This window comes from Rhinopithecus bieti, unplaced genomic scaffold (assembly GCF_001698545.2).
Source record: "Rhinopithecus bieti isolate Rb0 unplaced genomic scaffold, ASM169854v2 scaffold_39006, whole genome shotgun sequence".
NCBI classification, from domain to species: Eukaryota; Metazoa; Chordata; class Mammalia; order Primates; family Cercopithecidae; genus Rhinopithecus; species Rhinopithecus bieti.
In genome coordinates this window covers 893,069-908,053 of record NW_016816568.1, presented here as the reverse complement: position 1 = coordinate 908,053, position 14,985 = coordinate 893,069, and the positions used below count along the sequence as shown (strand labels likewise).

The window sequence follows — 14,985 nt, the reverse complement described above, 5'->3', positions numbered from 1 at the left end:
CAGTCTAGGAGGCAGAGCAATGAATCATTACAATTGTCTATTGGGAAATGTCAAAAGATTAAGTAAGGGCAAAAGAAGGGAGAAAAGGAAAGAACACACATTTCTGTCCAAGAAATATTCCTCAATTAATGGAGGTATATCAGTAGCACATAAATCCAGTGCTAAATAAATAATAATTACATTTTTAAAATCTTCAAGCAAAATCACTAATGAACCATAATGCTTAAACTTCCTTGGTGGAAAGCAGATGACCCTCTGAAGCTCTGATAACTAAATGATTCCTTATTCAACTACCATTTGGTAATCTACCCCTACATACTAAGCAATTTAAAAAGCAAATTTAAGTTGAGGAAATAAATTAGATATTTGAACCAATCATTAATGGATCCAGCATTTTTGAAAAAGAACACATAGAGTTTAATTGATACTTTGCCAATACAAAAATAAGCATCCACAGAATGTTTATTTACTGTTTAAATTACTCCATATTTTCATATACTGTGAACAGAAAATATATTTTACCCCACACATAGTAAAAGCAAACAAGTGCAATCTTTCAAACATTAAAATCATAATCAAATCTGTACAACAGATAAATAAATGTATACCTCTAACAGCCTGTGGCAGGGGGGGGAGCAAAAACATTTATTGACCAAATTCACCAGTTTACTTAAAATTCTACTTATGGTAATACGGCCCAATCATAACTACTTGCATGTTTACTACACTGTACAAGTTTAGACTGATAAATATTTAAAATAGGAGGTGGATAATAGGAAATACCAAATGGCTATAGTTTTCCAAATATTGGAAATAATATATGAAAATTAATTAGTGGGGATAACAAATGGATCCACAGGGTAACTGGTATTACACTGGTATAGCGTGAGGAAAGGAAACAGGTGAACGTCTGGATTGGAAAAAAAAATTTTGGCTTTTTATAAAAAGAAGCAACAATAACATCAACAATGACAAAACCCTGTACTGGAGCCTCAGAACTATTCTGTGAGACAAAGTGTACAAAGATTTCGGCTTGCATACCTGAAAACCACAGTTAGGAAGAAAAATGATTTCAGAAAACATAACATCAGAACAAGAACACATATAAATTAAAGGCATACTGTTTATCATTCCACTTCATTGCACATATAAGAAAACAATACTGCCGTCATTCTTGAGTAAGAAAGTTTCCAATGAAATAGGAAGTTCCACAATGAATATAGGTGTAGACAGTCTTATTACCACAAATTTAGTTATATCAAAACACTCGGTGGTGTCACTAAGTTAATTAAATTATCTATACTTTTTACTGGAAAGGTAATCATTCCCCTGCCTTCATGTGTTAACTTAAAATCATTTACAAATGGAAATATAGATTCAGTAGAAAAGACTTCACATGCAATTCTATACAACGCATTCCGGTTTTTTGTTTGTTTGTTTGTTTAGTATTTCACATTGGATATGTACATTTCTAATATATACAACCACACATGTTCAACAGATATCACAGAACTGTCCTCTTGCCACAAACGTTTATATTTACATATACATTTATATCTCCAGATAGATGCTTTTCTCTTCTAGAGACACACAAAGTAAGCCTGAAGAGTTTAGGTTTTTTAGAATTTGTGGAACCTAATGTTTTGATTTATCTTGAATGGATGATAAGATGAGGAGTCCACAAAAAAATGCAGCTATACATGCCAACCTTTTCAAGAGAGATGAGTTATCTTTAGGAATAATAATCTGTGCAAGATCATTAGTGATCTGAGAAATTTCATGTGCCACACAAACAAATATGAAAGTGCTGACAATGATGTTGAGCATAGGGTTTCCAGGTATCAGTACCAAGATACCCCTTGTGTCCGCTGCCAGCCATATGTGATACTGGCAAATAAACAGCTAGGAGAAAAAATATTTAAGTCAGATATTTATAGAGGGTCCAGGAATAAATTATAGTTTTTCCTAATTTAAACATTTGATCGCATAGTAACATTAGAAGGCTTTCCTAAAACCATTTTATTCTGTCTCACTATTGGCCCTGAAAAGTCCACTGCAGTCTACTCCTTAGAACTCCAACTGCTAATACAATCTCTCTTATAAATGAGACCAAAGAAAATAATAGAACAATTATTCAAGAACTCAAAGAGGAATTTATTTTCCCTATTTTAAGAGACAATTTAATAAATCTTATACTCTAAAAACTCTAAAATATATGTTATGATTACAATATAAATTGTTTTAAAACATTCTATTTCAAATAATAAGGCTTGGACTACTCAGAATACATTTCAAAACCTACTGTTCAAACTGATTTTGTAAATAATTTCATATAATGTATCTTACACAAAATGTAATGAGTTTATACTTTCTCCCACAATTTCCAATCATAATAAGGATAAATTTTATTATGGTGTGCATCAATAAACTGAATTCCAGTAATATATTTAATTATGGAGATGAACAAAAAATCAAAATCCCCTCAGCTTGATTTCATTTATATACTTGGTCTAATATTTTTCTCTCTTGATCTCAGCATCTTGGTTGTGCTTGAAAGCTCAAGACAACGTAAATAATATTTTGCAAGTAATCTATATCTAGTAATTTAAAAATAAGGCTTAAAAACATTAAAAAATACTTCAGTATTGTTGAAAATTCTAAGTCTTTTCCCTGCAATTCCATAATAGCTTTGGTTTAGAAAAAAGTATGTCTGATTTTCATACTCACATATATATGTGTGATATTTACACACATACACATGTACATACACAAACATGTAACACCTGGCTGTGTAAGATAAGCAAAATATTAATGTACCAACCTCTAATGAAATTTTTCCAAACCAAGCAAAAAATGAACTGTAAACTGAACGGGCATATCCAGGGATGTTCCTTATTAGGATGAAGGCTAAAATCTAAAGAAAAAGCACAAAGGCAAATATTAATAATCTCTTTATTGAAAATTATTTTGTATAAAGCTTTCTTTTAAATGATAACCTTATTCTTTGTTTGTGAACTTGACACATATACAATGGTCTTTTTATATTCTAAAAGTATTAGAAAGCTACTTTTGTTCTAGAGCCTACCCAAACTGGATTTCTCAACACATGGTCTGTATGCTGCATACCAATGAACATTTTTAGTAGTACATGACTGAACAATTTTATGTATACTGAAAACTTACAAATTTTCTAGGGCCCTTTGTGTAGAAAAAGTTGCTATCATATTTATGTAGCAACACTTTACAAAATCATATAATTTTGCTGCTCTCATAAAGTATCTGCTTGGTTGACAGTCACTCCCTCTCTTGACTCCCTTCAAAATTCTCCTTTGGCTGACAGCCATGATAGTATGGAAAATGGCATGGCTTTTAACATGTCTTCATGTTTGCTCTGCATGGCCTCGCAAATGATGTCTTGAACTATATTCACATGTACGATATTTTCCTCTCTGGATCTTTTCTCTCCCGAAAGAATCTCCAGCTTTTGGGATCCTGGCCTTTACTCCTCTCCCCTATCTTTCTGTACCGGGTGGAACAATCTTTCATTTTCGGTGGAACAATCTTGCATTTTCTTTTCTTCTTCTTCTTATTTTTTATTATACTTTAAGTTCTAGGATACATGTGCACAACATGCAGGTTTGTTACATAACTACACATGTGCCCTGTTAATAATTGTCTCACATCCAATAACCAGCTTACCAAGCAAAGAATCCTTTCCTTAGAATCCACCCTCCTTATAAAAAAAGCAAGAAACTGTAAAGAAAAAAAGAATCTCCACTTTCACTACTACTTTCCAGAAACTTTCTCTTATAAAAGGATTGACAAATCTGTTCACACTTCAGGGAAAAACTCATATTCAATGTTGATCATCTTGGGTATTTTGTCAAAGGATCTAAGAAGTCTCTAGGATGCATAAAAGGTGAAGAAGGAGGAGATAATATGGGAAAAAGGAACCAAAGTGAACCACTCAGGTATAATTGAGCGATTCTCATGGGCAATAGCATCAAAAAGACTCAAGTTTAAATCTCGTCTTTTGCTTGTGTTAGTTCTGGGACTTGTGGCAAGGCACTTAATCTTGTGGGTCTTTTTCTTAATTCACACAAACAGAGATAAGCTTTACTTTGAAAGGTTGATGTGAACATTAAATGAGAAAACATACATAAGGTACTAATTATAGCACAGGTTGTGAGTCATTTAAACATTGTAAATAATTAATAGTACAGGTGATATACAAAACAGTGAAAATCATGAAGGTAAGACCTAAACAAAGGTTTTAAACATAAAACCATTTAATGAGTTTATTATAATAAAAGTATTGTGTAAGATGTACAACACTAAAAAGAATGTAGGCTCCAAGAGAGTAGGAACTATGTCTGATTTGGTAACCACTGCAGCCCTTGGCATAATATCTAGCATGCAGTATTAACTTCTTGGGTTTTTTTGTTTGTTTGTTTGAGACGGAATCTTGATCGTCGCCCAGGTTGGAGTGCAATGATGCAATCTTGGATCACTGCAACCTCCGCCTCCTGGGTTCAAGTGATTCTCCTGCCTCAGCCTTTCAAGTAGCTGGGATTACAGACACCCACCACCATGCCTGGCTAATTTTTGTATTTTTAGTAGAGACAGGGTTTCACCATGTTGTCCAGGCTGGTCTCAAACTCCTAACCTCAGGTGATCCACCAGCCTTAGCCTCCCAAAGTGCTGGGATTACAGGCGTGAGCCACCATGCGTGGCCGGGAATTAACGTTTTCTAAGGGCAGATTAAGTGAAAAATACCGAGCTACATCATTTTCACATATTAAATACAAGAACCCTTTGAAAGAGATTTTAATACCCCTACTACCACAGAGAAAGAAGGGCTTAGAAAGATGAAGTAACTTCTCTACATTTTCTGGAGTTCAATCTCAAATCTCTCTGCCTCTAAAAACCATTTTCTTATCAAGAATTAAGATGTAAAAATTTATCTAAATCAAGATAAGTACCTGCACCACAGAAACAGATGGATGGAGTTCATTGCATTCTGCTTTGTTTTTACAACTGCTAGCCCAGATGGAATAGGTCTAAAACAAAAAATGTATGGAAAAGTTCACAAAAACAAGTCTGGAAGAGGCATAAGCCTCACAGTGTTTTTTTTTTTTTAACAGTTTTCTTCATTTATAACATTATACTTCATTATGCTATATAACAACTATCAGTAAAAACTGCTTACAAGTTTGCTCATCACCTGTTTTGTTATGTTCAACTGTCCAAACATAAGAAAGCACAGAGGGAGGTGCACAAGTCTGTGCTTTTCTGGAAATAGTGATCAAAAGGCAGTGATGGCTCTCCATATGAAACACCTTACATTATATTTTCTCCCAAATTTACTGTAACTGTAAAAATTCCCATTTAATTGAGCTCTCATTTATTCATTTTTAACTTATATACAGTCTCTTTAGAATTTAAGTGCAGTTAGAAAATAAGGAGATATACATCGCCTCAAGCATTTAACATTACCTTGATTTGATCATTATGCATTGCATGCTTATAACAAAATATCACATGCGCCCCATAAATATGAACTAATATGTATTCATAATTAAAATAAACAATTTTAAAACTATTGAAAGTATTTGTATAGATAAAATATGTTTTTTTTTTTAAAAAATACGCAAACATTTTGCATGCATTTGAGATAAATGTGTATTCTGCTGTTATTGCTCACCTAACTATTCTAACATCAGGTCAAATTGATCATGTCCTTAAGATATTCTATAGCTTTACTAAATTTGTCTAGCTATCCTATCAATTACTGGAAGAGAAGTATTAAAATTTCTAAATATTAAAAAGAAAAACAAGGAGAAAACAATAAAAGATTTATTATTAAAAATAACTGATTATATTTTCATATCTTAACATTAATATTCCATACCATTTAGGATTTTGGAAAGTTTTCAAAACTTACCAAGAAAGAAACTACTGAAATAAACAATAGAAAATTTGAAATTTTGTTTGAAAAAAGAGGTTCACCCTTTCCTTCAGAAAGTATTTGACGCTTCTGCAAAGCCAGATAAATGAAAGCAAACAGCATTCCATGGAAAACTACCTGAAAAGTAAAGACAGGAAATCTGTTTTAAACAGTTAGTTTTCAAAAAACAGGAAAACTATTTGGTTAGTAAGGAATATATGAATAAAAGTAGGTAGGTTAAAAGCTTAAAGTTTGAAGTGTCTATGAAGGACTTCAACTTCAAGAGTGAAACTTCAAGAAATGAAATAAAGTCGATGATTGTTAGAAACCATCAGCAATAGACAAGCAAGCATCTCTTGGAACAATATGAGATAACGCTGGTTCATTCTGAGCCGTCTCAGTGGTAAGTGAAGTAATAAAGACAATGTAAAAATAATAAGAAACTCTCCTACAGACGTATGATAAAATTTAAACGCACCCAACAAAGATGAAACATTTTATATCAGTCCTTTCAGTCAAATAAAACAAAGAATAACACCACCAGGTCATAATTTCGAAAAAAAGCATATGCTCAAAAAAGTGAAAAAAATATGGTAGAACAGAAAGTACACGAGCTTTCTCTTTTTAAACAAAGACTTAATGTGAACTATCATTGCAACAGACTGAACATTTCCTTCCACTCAAAATCGTAAGTTGAATCATGTTTGGAGGTAAAGCCTTTGGTTGGTCATTAGGTCAGAGCCTTCATGAATGGGATTCATGCCCTTTAAAAAAAAAAAAAGACCCCAGAGAGCACCCTTGCCCCTTGCAGCATGTGAGGACAGAGTGAGAAGTCGAGTGTCTATCAAATAGCAAGTGGGCCCTCACCAGACCAAATCTGCTGGTGTGATTTTACACTTCCCAGCTTCCAAAACTGTAAGAAATAAATTTTTGTTGTTTATAAACCACGCAATCTATGGTACTCTATTACAGCAGCCTAAATAGACTGGGACAGTCATATCATAATACGCTGCTCTAATGAGAACATTGAGTAAATTTAAAAATTATTTGATGTAGAGACTTTAGCAAAGATTTTATTCAGATGTGGTTTTGAAATGCAACGTAGTACACTGGAAAAGTGCATAGGTGTTGGAAACTAGGAAAGGCAAAGAATAAGCACTAAGAAAACATTTGTTGGAAAAAAGAGATGAGTCAAAAATGAAAGGAAAAAAGGAAAGAATTAAATAATTAATAGTTATTTAGTATCCGTTTTCCAAATGCTGTGCTAGATGTACATTTTCTTGGCCAATTAAACCTTAACCCTTCTTCAAGATCAAGTTCATAGACTAATACAAGACACCGCTCTTTCTTCTTTGCACACTTCTACCACAAAATCTATATTGCATAGTTTAGTATCCTCTTATAATAGTAATCTTGGGTTTTAAACTAGATTCTTTTTTTTTTGAGACGGAGTCTCGCTCTGTCGCCCAGGCTGGAGTGCAGTGGCCGGATCTCAGCTCACTGCAAGCTCCGCCTCCCGGGTTTACACCATTCTCCTGCCTCAGCCTCCCGAGTAGCTGGGACTACAGGTGCCCGCCACCTCGCCTGGCTAGTTTTTTTGTATTTTTTAGTAGAGACAGGGTTTCACCGTGTTAGCCAGGATGGTCTCAATCTCCTGACCTCGTGATCCGCCCGCCTTGGCCTCCCAAAGTGCTGGGATTACAGGCTTGAGCCACCGCGCCCGGCCTAAACTAGATTCTTAAAGCTTAGAAGCCTCCTGGGATGTCTTCTTTCTTTCTCTAATGTGTACTTCATGGCATCACCATCTAGGGCACATATTGAAACTCAATAAATATTGTTTTGAATGGCTGAAGCATATATACAACAGGTCACCTAAAAATCAAAATTATAAGTCAGACAAAGACCACATTATAGATAACATTTTAAAATAATATTTCCCAGCAGATATATATACACATGCATACTCTTTCACTGCTCTAAAGAAACGAGTGCAAGGGGTAGTGGACTGCTTTGATTTACTAAATCAACATCTATCTTTATTCTGAAACTAAGTATAGATAGATCAAAAATTTCCACATCATTTTCCAACAGTATGATTTGAAATGACAAAATATCACAAAGTAAATACATACATAACGGTCTAACCTCCATCTGAACCACCATTCATACACATTCCCTTTCAGTTCAAAACACTTGGACAATGGCCAAAGAGAAAAGATCTTCTCAAATGCACCCTGAGAAAAGGAATCCAGAAAATAAATTAAGATGGTACAAGTCAATATTTGCTTTGCAATTCTATTATAAATTATAGTTTTCCAAAGTCGATAGTACAAGAGTAATTTCACAATGCTTAAAATTGCTGCTTTTATTTCATTTGAAATAATCACTTCATTTGAAATGTATTCAAATGAAATTTTTAAATTTGAAAATAAATTTTCTTTCAATGGACCAAAAAAGCATGACTTAAAACTTCGGTAAACTTATTTTCATTTCACATGAAAGGCTACTGAGAGTGTAAAATTTTCTTGAGCCCCAAATCAGAAAACCTGGTAATTAGAAAATCATTCTATATAAGGTTTTTAATCTCACAAACAAAATGATAGTATTTACTAATCAAACAGAAAAATACAAAATATTTCAGCCAATATGGTATCAATATCCCAAATAACAACTGTTAAAGTTAAAATATAGTTATCATTCTCCAAATGTCCTCAATAATCTATAATTAACTATTTGAGTTAAAAGAGTCCACTGAATTAGTCACCTTACTCAATCAACCATACTCAAATGCCATTACCAGCCTTTAAAACAAAGTTTACTGTTTTACTCTCGTAAAGTTAGTGAATAGTACCCTCTTATGAATCTGACAGGTTGGAAAATCAGGGAATGAAGGGGCAGAAGTCTTGGGTACATTCCTGAACATTAACGAAGTCTTTCAAAGAAGAGAACAAAACCCTCAATTTTCAGAATAAAGAATCACAATGAACTCTCTATCAAGGAAAGCTCCATTATTAGACCTAATGCTACGGCATAAAAAGTGTAACATCGTGATTTTTAAAGAGGCTACTAAAAAACAAAGAAAAAAGATGAAAATAATATTGTATTTTAGGTAATGTTGAGTCTTTAGGTCAGAAGAACTTTATAATATTATTTTAATAAAATGCAACCATCTCCATTTAACCACAGAATTTAAAATGCACATAGCATATTAAAAATAGATTATATCAAAATCTATGTCTCAGAAAATTTAGGATTTTTTTTTTTTTGAGACGGAGTCTCGCTCTGTCGCCCAGGCTGGAGTGCCGTGGCGCGATCTCGGCTCACTGCAAGCTCCGCCTCCCGGGTTCACGCCATTCTCCTGCCTCAGCCTCCCGAGTAGCTGGGACTACAGGCGCCCGCCACCACACCTGGCTAATTTTTTTTGTATTTTAGTAGAGACAGGGTTTCACCATGTTAGCCAGGATGGTCTCGACCTCCTGACCTCGTGATCCGCCCGTCTCAGCTTCCCAAAGTGCTGGGATTACAGGCGTGAGCCACCGCGCCCGGCCAAGGATGATTTTTACCAAGAGTGGCAATCTGAAGTCTGAAGTGCTTATAGATCATATATACGTGTGTGTGTGTATATATACAACATGAATATAGATATACACTAAGTACATACCTCTTAGATAAAATATATGATCTTACGGATCATACACATGTAACATACCTATGATATATATGATGTATACACAATTTAAAATTGTATCTCTAATTAATTTCTTATTATGTGATCAATAAACAAGTATTTATTAAGCACTGTTTTGTGAAAGACAGTGGGCTTTTTGTTCTTGTCCAGTGGTCAACACTGACTCAAAGCTAGGGAAACATTCTTAATCCCTATATTGAATCTCTAGTCAGCTTTTCTTTCTTTCCCTCAGCAGTAACCACAGAGTGTTGGGAATTTTAATGAATGACTGTCAAGAAGTTGTTGCCGTAACCCGGCTATTTCTTTATACATTTGTCAGTTGTTTCCTTATTTATCTTCTATAAAAAAGCTTGAGTGTCAGGCAGAAATAACAGTGCTTTAAAGACCTCTAAGTATAAAACAAATATAAAAGTCTACAAAAGAAAAAAAAAAACCCAAACAGCATAGGATTATACATACACACAAAATGCCTATAGGGCACTTCCTTCCACCTGACACAGCCAGGTACAAAACAGAGTGTTGGCGATGTGAGTACACTGCAGAATATGACACAACTATAGGCATTCAAATTAAAATGTGTTGTTATAAATATCATGCTGCCCAAATAATACATCTGCCTGATGGATTTAACCAGCAGGCAGCAGACTGCCATCCTGTTAAAATAACAGAATATCTCAATCATCAGAATAGAAAAATACAAGGTTAGAGCTAAAAAAAATGACAAAAAGTTTTATTTAATTAAACATACTATATATACGTAAACCCCTTTGGTCCTAAGTTGGTTTTACTAACTGCTAAAATTTTACTGTATGTAGTTATGGAAAAATCAAGTAATACTTTGATGCAATGAATAATATACAAACTAGCTGCAAATTCTGTCAAGAAAATTTTGATCTCCGCTTAGACTAGTGTCTTACAAGAAGCATTCAATAAATGTTTGATTGATCAAAGTCAAGTAAAATGGATCTTGAACAACTGCCAGAGGAAGAGCTTTAAATTGCTCTTACAACAAAAACAGTGGTAACGAAGTATACATATCTCAAAAGAACTACACTGAGTAGTCAACTACAGAGTGACACTTTTATTACAGTCATTAAAAAATGAAGCTAAAAAAAAGCTCTGACTCTTCTCACATGCTTTAACAGATTTGAACTTTAAAATGAAATATTAAAAAATATAAACTGAAAGGATTGTACAAACCTGAGAATATGCCAAAAAACATATGAATAACAGCAAAAAGCCTAGTTTCAACAGTAAGCCAAAATGCCAGAAACAGTTTCCTAAGAGAGAAAATATTTAATTTACTAAAAAATAAATTTGTATTACACAACATATTAAATACTCTCTATTTGATATATGTACATGCTGAATAATTCTTAAAAGAATATAAGAATGCTTACAAGAATACACAAAATATACCTAGCTGGTATAAATTACAAGTAGGACAAAAGAAAACAAAGGATTCTTGCTAGGAATGAGGCTATAAAGTATAACTGATACCCTGTACACCTGCTGTTCATCCATTAGAAATATATTTCAAAATGCCTCCTAGATTCAATTATGCTTATTCATTATTCAAAGTTACAGCAACATCTGGAACAAGATGTTCAATATAATTCTAACAAACACTCTTGTTGAATATGACTTAGGTGATATTGCTTAAACATTAAAGTTCCAAGGAGAAAGCTTAAACTCCCTAATGGATTAGAGTTTAAATATAAAATGTATTGTAACATATGCATATTTAAAATTATGTGTTCAAAGTTTATACATATTGATAGTTTATTCGATTAATATGCTGGGTTTGTATAGAGAAATTAAATGACAAAGGCTGTCCAAAGACACTATAGGACTTTAATAGAGGCTAGACCTCAACTCATTCCTGAAAATTATTTGATATTATACTGGAAGCCAATAGAAAATATTTTGACATATAATATTTGGTTGAGTCAAGTTAAATACATTTTTTAAAATAAAAAATTACTTTTCCAAAAAAGGAAGATTTTATTTTAATTATATGATCTTGAGGGTGAAAAAAGCATTAAGATAAATGACTGTGGCCTCACTTTGAACATTATTAGTAACTAACCATGTGAAATTTGAAAATAACAAGCTTTTGGGTATTTAGGTTCCTTATATGTAAAACAGGTTGATAATAACTGCTTTAACGCTTGTCTAGAAAATAAATTATATTAGTGCTTTTAACTGTGTTTGACATAAGAAGCATTTTGCAAAGAAATATTTACTCAAAAATCTCAATATATACGTAAGAAATCAAAGTAAAGCTGCCAAGATTGAAGCAAGACATAGGGGCACGGAGGCTTATTTGGCTTTCCCTTCTCTCTTTCAGCTCTCTCCACTCTGCCTCTGTATAAGAAGACACTGTAGCATTAGTTAATATGTAAAATGGTTTTGAAGAATTTAAATTTAAAAAAGAAAAAACACACATAATGTAAACTATTATTCTCCATTGTTATATTACCTTAACTACTTAGCTGTATCATTTTAGAAATATCGTTTATGAACAGAATTTCAGAATGTCAAAACTACATATAAATTTAAACTGTCTATATCACTTAATAAAATAATATCCTTTAGCAACTAAAAGAAATTTCACACTTTGAAAAAATATATTTACTAACATTAGTAAGAAAGTATATTTACCGTTTGCTTTCTTTTGGATTATTTGTGGCCATAGTGCTAAAGTAACATATATGACCATGAACCATACAGTGACCAAGGGGACAAAGTAATAGAATTGATAAGGTCGATCCATTACTATACATAACACCACTACCAGGAAATTGAGACGAAATAAAACCTATTGAAAAGGAGAAGAAAATAGTTTCATTCTAAGTAATGGTTTTCATTCTAGGTATACACAAACAGCAAAGGCAGATTTTCTCTGACAGAGTATAAATGGCTAAGACTCAGTAATGACTGTACAAGTACATATTACTAATCCCTTAAATTATATTTTTTCTACAATCACTGTAAAGAGTTGAATATAAAATATGCATACATGATTACATTAACTAAATCCCAGCAAAGCACCAACCTAGGCTGTACTCTGGCTATAAGTGCTATTTTGCGAAAGGAGAAAAAAGCAGTCCTTCTGAGGACTATAGTTTAGAAGCATAGATTATATTATCTTAAGAAAGCATTGTCCATTTCATCTAGTTTAATGTTGATTTACCCCATTTGGGATCAAATTAAGAGTTGTCATACATACAAAATAGTATTACTCAAAACTCAAATTTAAAAGTGTCTTTGAGACTTTCGTAACAGTCATTTCAGATATCAGTTTAATGTCATTCAAAAAACACAGAATTTGGGCAGAGCTTTATTAGTGCTCTACCACTTACTATGTGACCTTGGGCAAATTATTTAAGCTCTCTGAGCCTTACATTCCTCATCTGTAAATATAAGGATAACAACTCAAGGTTGTAATGTGGGGTAAATGAAATAATGTTTAGAAACTGCTTAGCACTAGGTAGAAACTTAATTAATATTCATCCTCTTCTCAGAGAAATATAGCACATTACACTAATTCCAGGTAACTGTCTGTTTCTACAAAACCAAAGTGAATCAGCAATGCTCTCTCCTGTGTACCAGTGCTTTTATTATATATTAAATTATATTTTCCTTCTTTCACTATTTATCTTGAAATACTAAACACAGAACACAGAATACAACTTTACAGTGCTATTTCATAAATTCAAATTATTCATAGTCTTATAACAACTATATTTATATTTTTTTCTCAAGTTAATGATTTCTCAAGAAAGCATGTTCAACTGAAAGAAAAGGAAATAACAGTGCATTCCTACCTGACATACTCTATGGATTCCAAAATCTCCTTTGATCCAGAAGTATGAGAAATGACCATACCCTGTTTGAAATAAGTATGCGGCAACCAGAACTCGAATGTGCATGTATACAGGCAAAAACTATTGACAAAGATAAACAGGTAAAACATATGTTGGCATCAACTACACCCTGGATTATCATAAAAAGTACATTTAACAAAGATAATAAATCATTATTAGCATTTGGCATCAGTTCAATCACAAAGTTGATTCTCATAAGTTAATCATTATAGCAAGGATTACAAAAACGTAGAATTGGAATTGGAGAGACCTAAGTTCAAATTCTAATTCTGCTACTTTCTAACATGACTGAGTTTTCTGATTTGCAAAATGAGACTATTCCTTCCTTCCTTGAAGGGTTCTTGTGAAGGATGAATGAGATAATAAATGTGAAGCACTTTATACATTAACTTGAAACCAATTAAAATTCAATATATGATAGCTATAATTATTAACTGTCATACATCCTGAATGCAAGATGGATTTGCACTTTTACCCAGTGTAAACATAATTTAGGAATATTATTTCCCTCCCACTATTATTTTACAAAACAATTTTGTTTTACACTCCTACATCACTATCTTCATCATCACCAAGTCCCTTAGTGTCATTTATTATGGTATTTGAAAGCATCACATCTTTACTTCTACGTTGAATGAAATACAACACATTTGAATCCACATATGATAGAAAGCACCAAAAATGTTATCTCATTTACTAGCACTAATTCTCATAACCTTAGAACACTGTCATTCCACCTATCTATCACCTGCTGGCCCTTTATGTGTACAAGCACAATTTCCACAGCATAATTTGTACAGTGCTTTTTTTTCTTTTTTTGAGACAGTCTCACTCTGTCATCCAGGCTGGACTGCAGTGGCATGATCTTGGCTCACTGCAACCTCCACCTCTCGGATTCAAGCAATTCTCTTGCCTTAGCCTCCCAAGTAGCTGGGACTAAAGGCACCCACCACCACATCCAGCTAACTTTTTGTATTTTTAGTAGAGACGGGGTTTCACCATGTTGGCCAGAACTCCTGACCTCGGGTGACCCACCCGCCTTGGCCTCCCAAAGTGCTGAGATTACAGGTGTGAGTCACTGCTCCTGGCCATACACTGCTTTTTAAAGTGATCTTTAAGCCTGTAATCCCAGCACTTTGGGAGGCTGAGGCAGGTGGATCACCGGAGGTCAGGAGTTTGAGACCAGCCTGGACAACATGGTGAAATCCCATCTCTATTAAAAATACAAAAACCACAATGAGATACCATCTCACACCAGTTAGAATGGCAATCATTAAAAAGTCAGGAAACAACAGGTGTTGGAGAGGATGTGGAGAAATAGGAACACTTTTACACTGTTGGTGGGATTGTAAACTAGTTCAACCATTATGGAAAACAGTATGGCAATTCCTCAAGGATCTAGAACTAGATGTACCATATGACCCAGCCATCCCACTACTGGGTATATACCCAAAGGATTA

The 14,985-nt window shown here is 33.6% G+C and overlaps 1 protein-coding gene across 1 annotated transcript in view; it reads right to left on the bottom strand.

Moving 5' to 3' along the window:
* Positions 1 to 398: 398 nt before the first annotated feature.
* The window catches only part of CASD1 (CAS1 domain sialic acid O acetyltransferase 1), a 52,398-nt gene continuing 37,811 nt past the window's right edge, over positions 399 to 14,985 (bottom strand). The window contains exons 12-19 of the mRNA XM_017854968.1: positions 13,466 to 13,585; positions 12,300 to 12,456; positions 10,836 to 10,915; positions 8,080 to 8,181; positions 5,945 to 6,085; positions 4,983 to 5,060; positions 2,822 to 2,914; positions 399 to 1,902 (exon numbers count right to left, since the gene is read on the bottom strand). Coding sequence (XP_017710457.1) covers positions 1,636 to 1,902; positions 2,822 to 2,914; positions 4,983 to 5,060; positions 5,945 to 6,085; positions 8,080 to 8,181; positions 10,836 to 10,915; positions 12,300 to 12,456; positions 13,466 to 13,585 — 1,038 coding nt within the window. The 3' untranslated portion in view covers positions 399 to 1,635. The remainder of the gene's footprint in view (positions 1,903 to 2,821; positions 2,915 to 4,982; positions 5,061 to 5,944; positions 6,086 to 8,079; positions 8,182 to 10,835; positions 10,916 to 12,299; positions 12,457 to 13,465; positions 13,586 to 14,985) is intronic.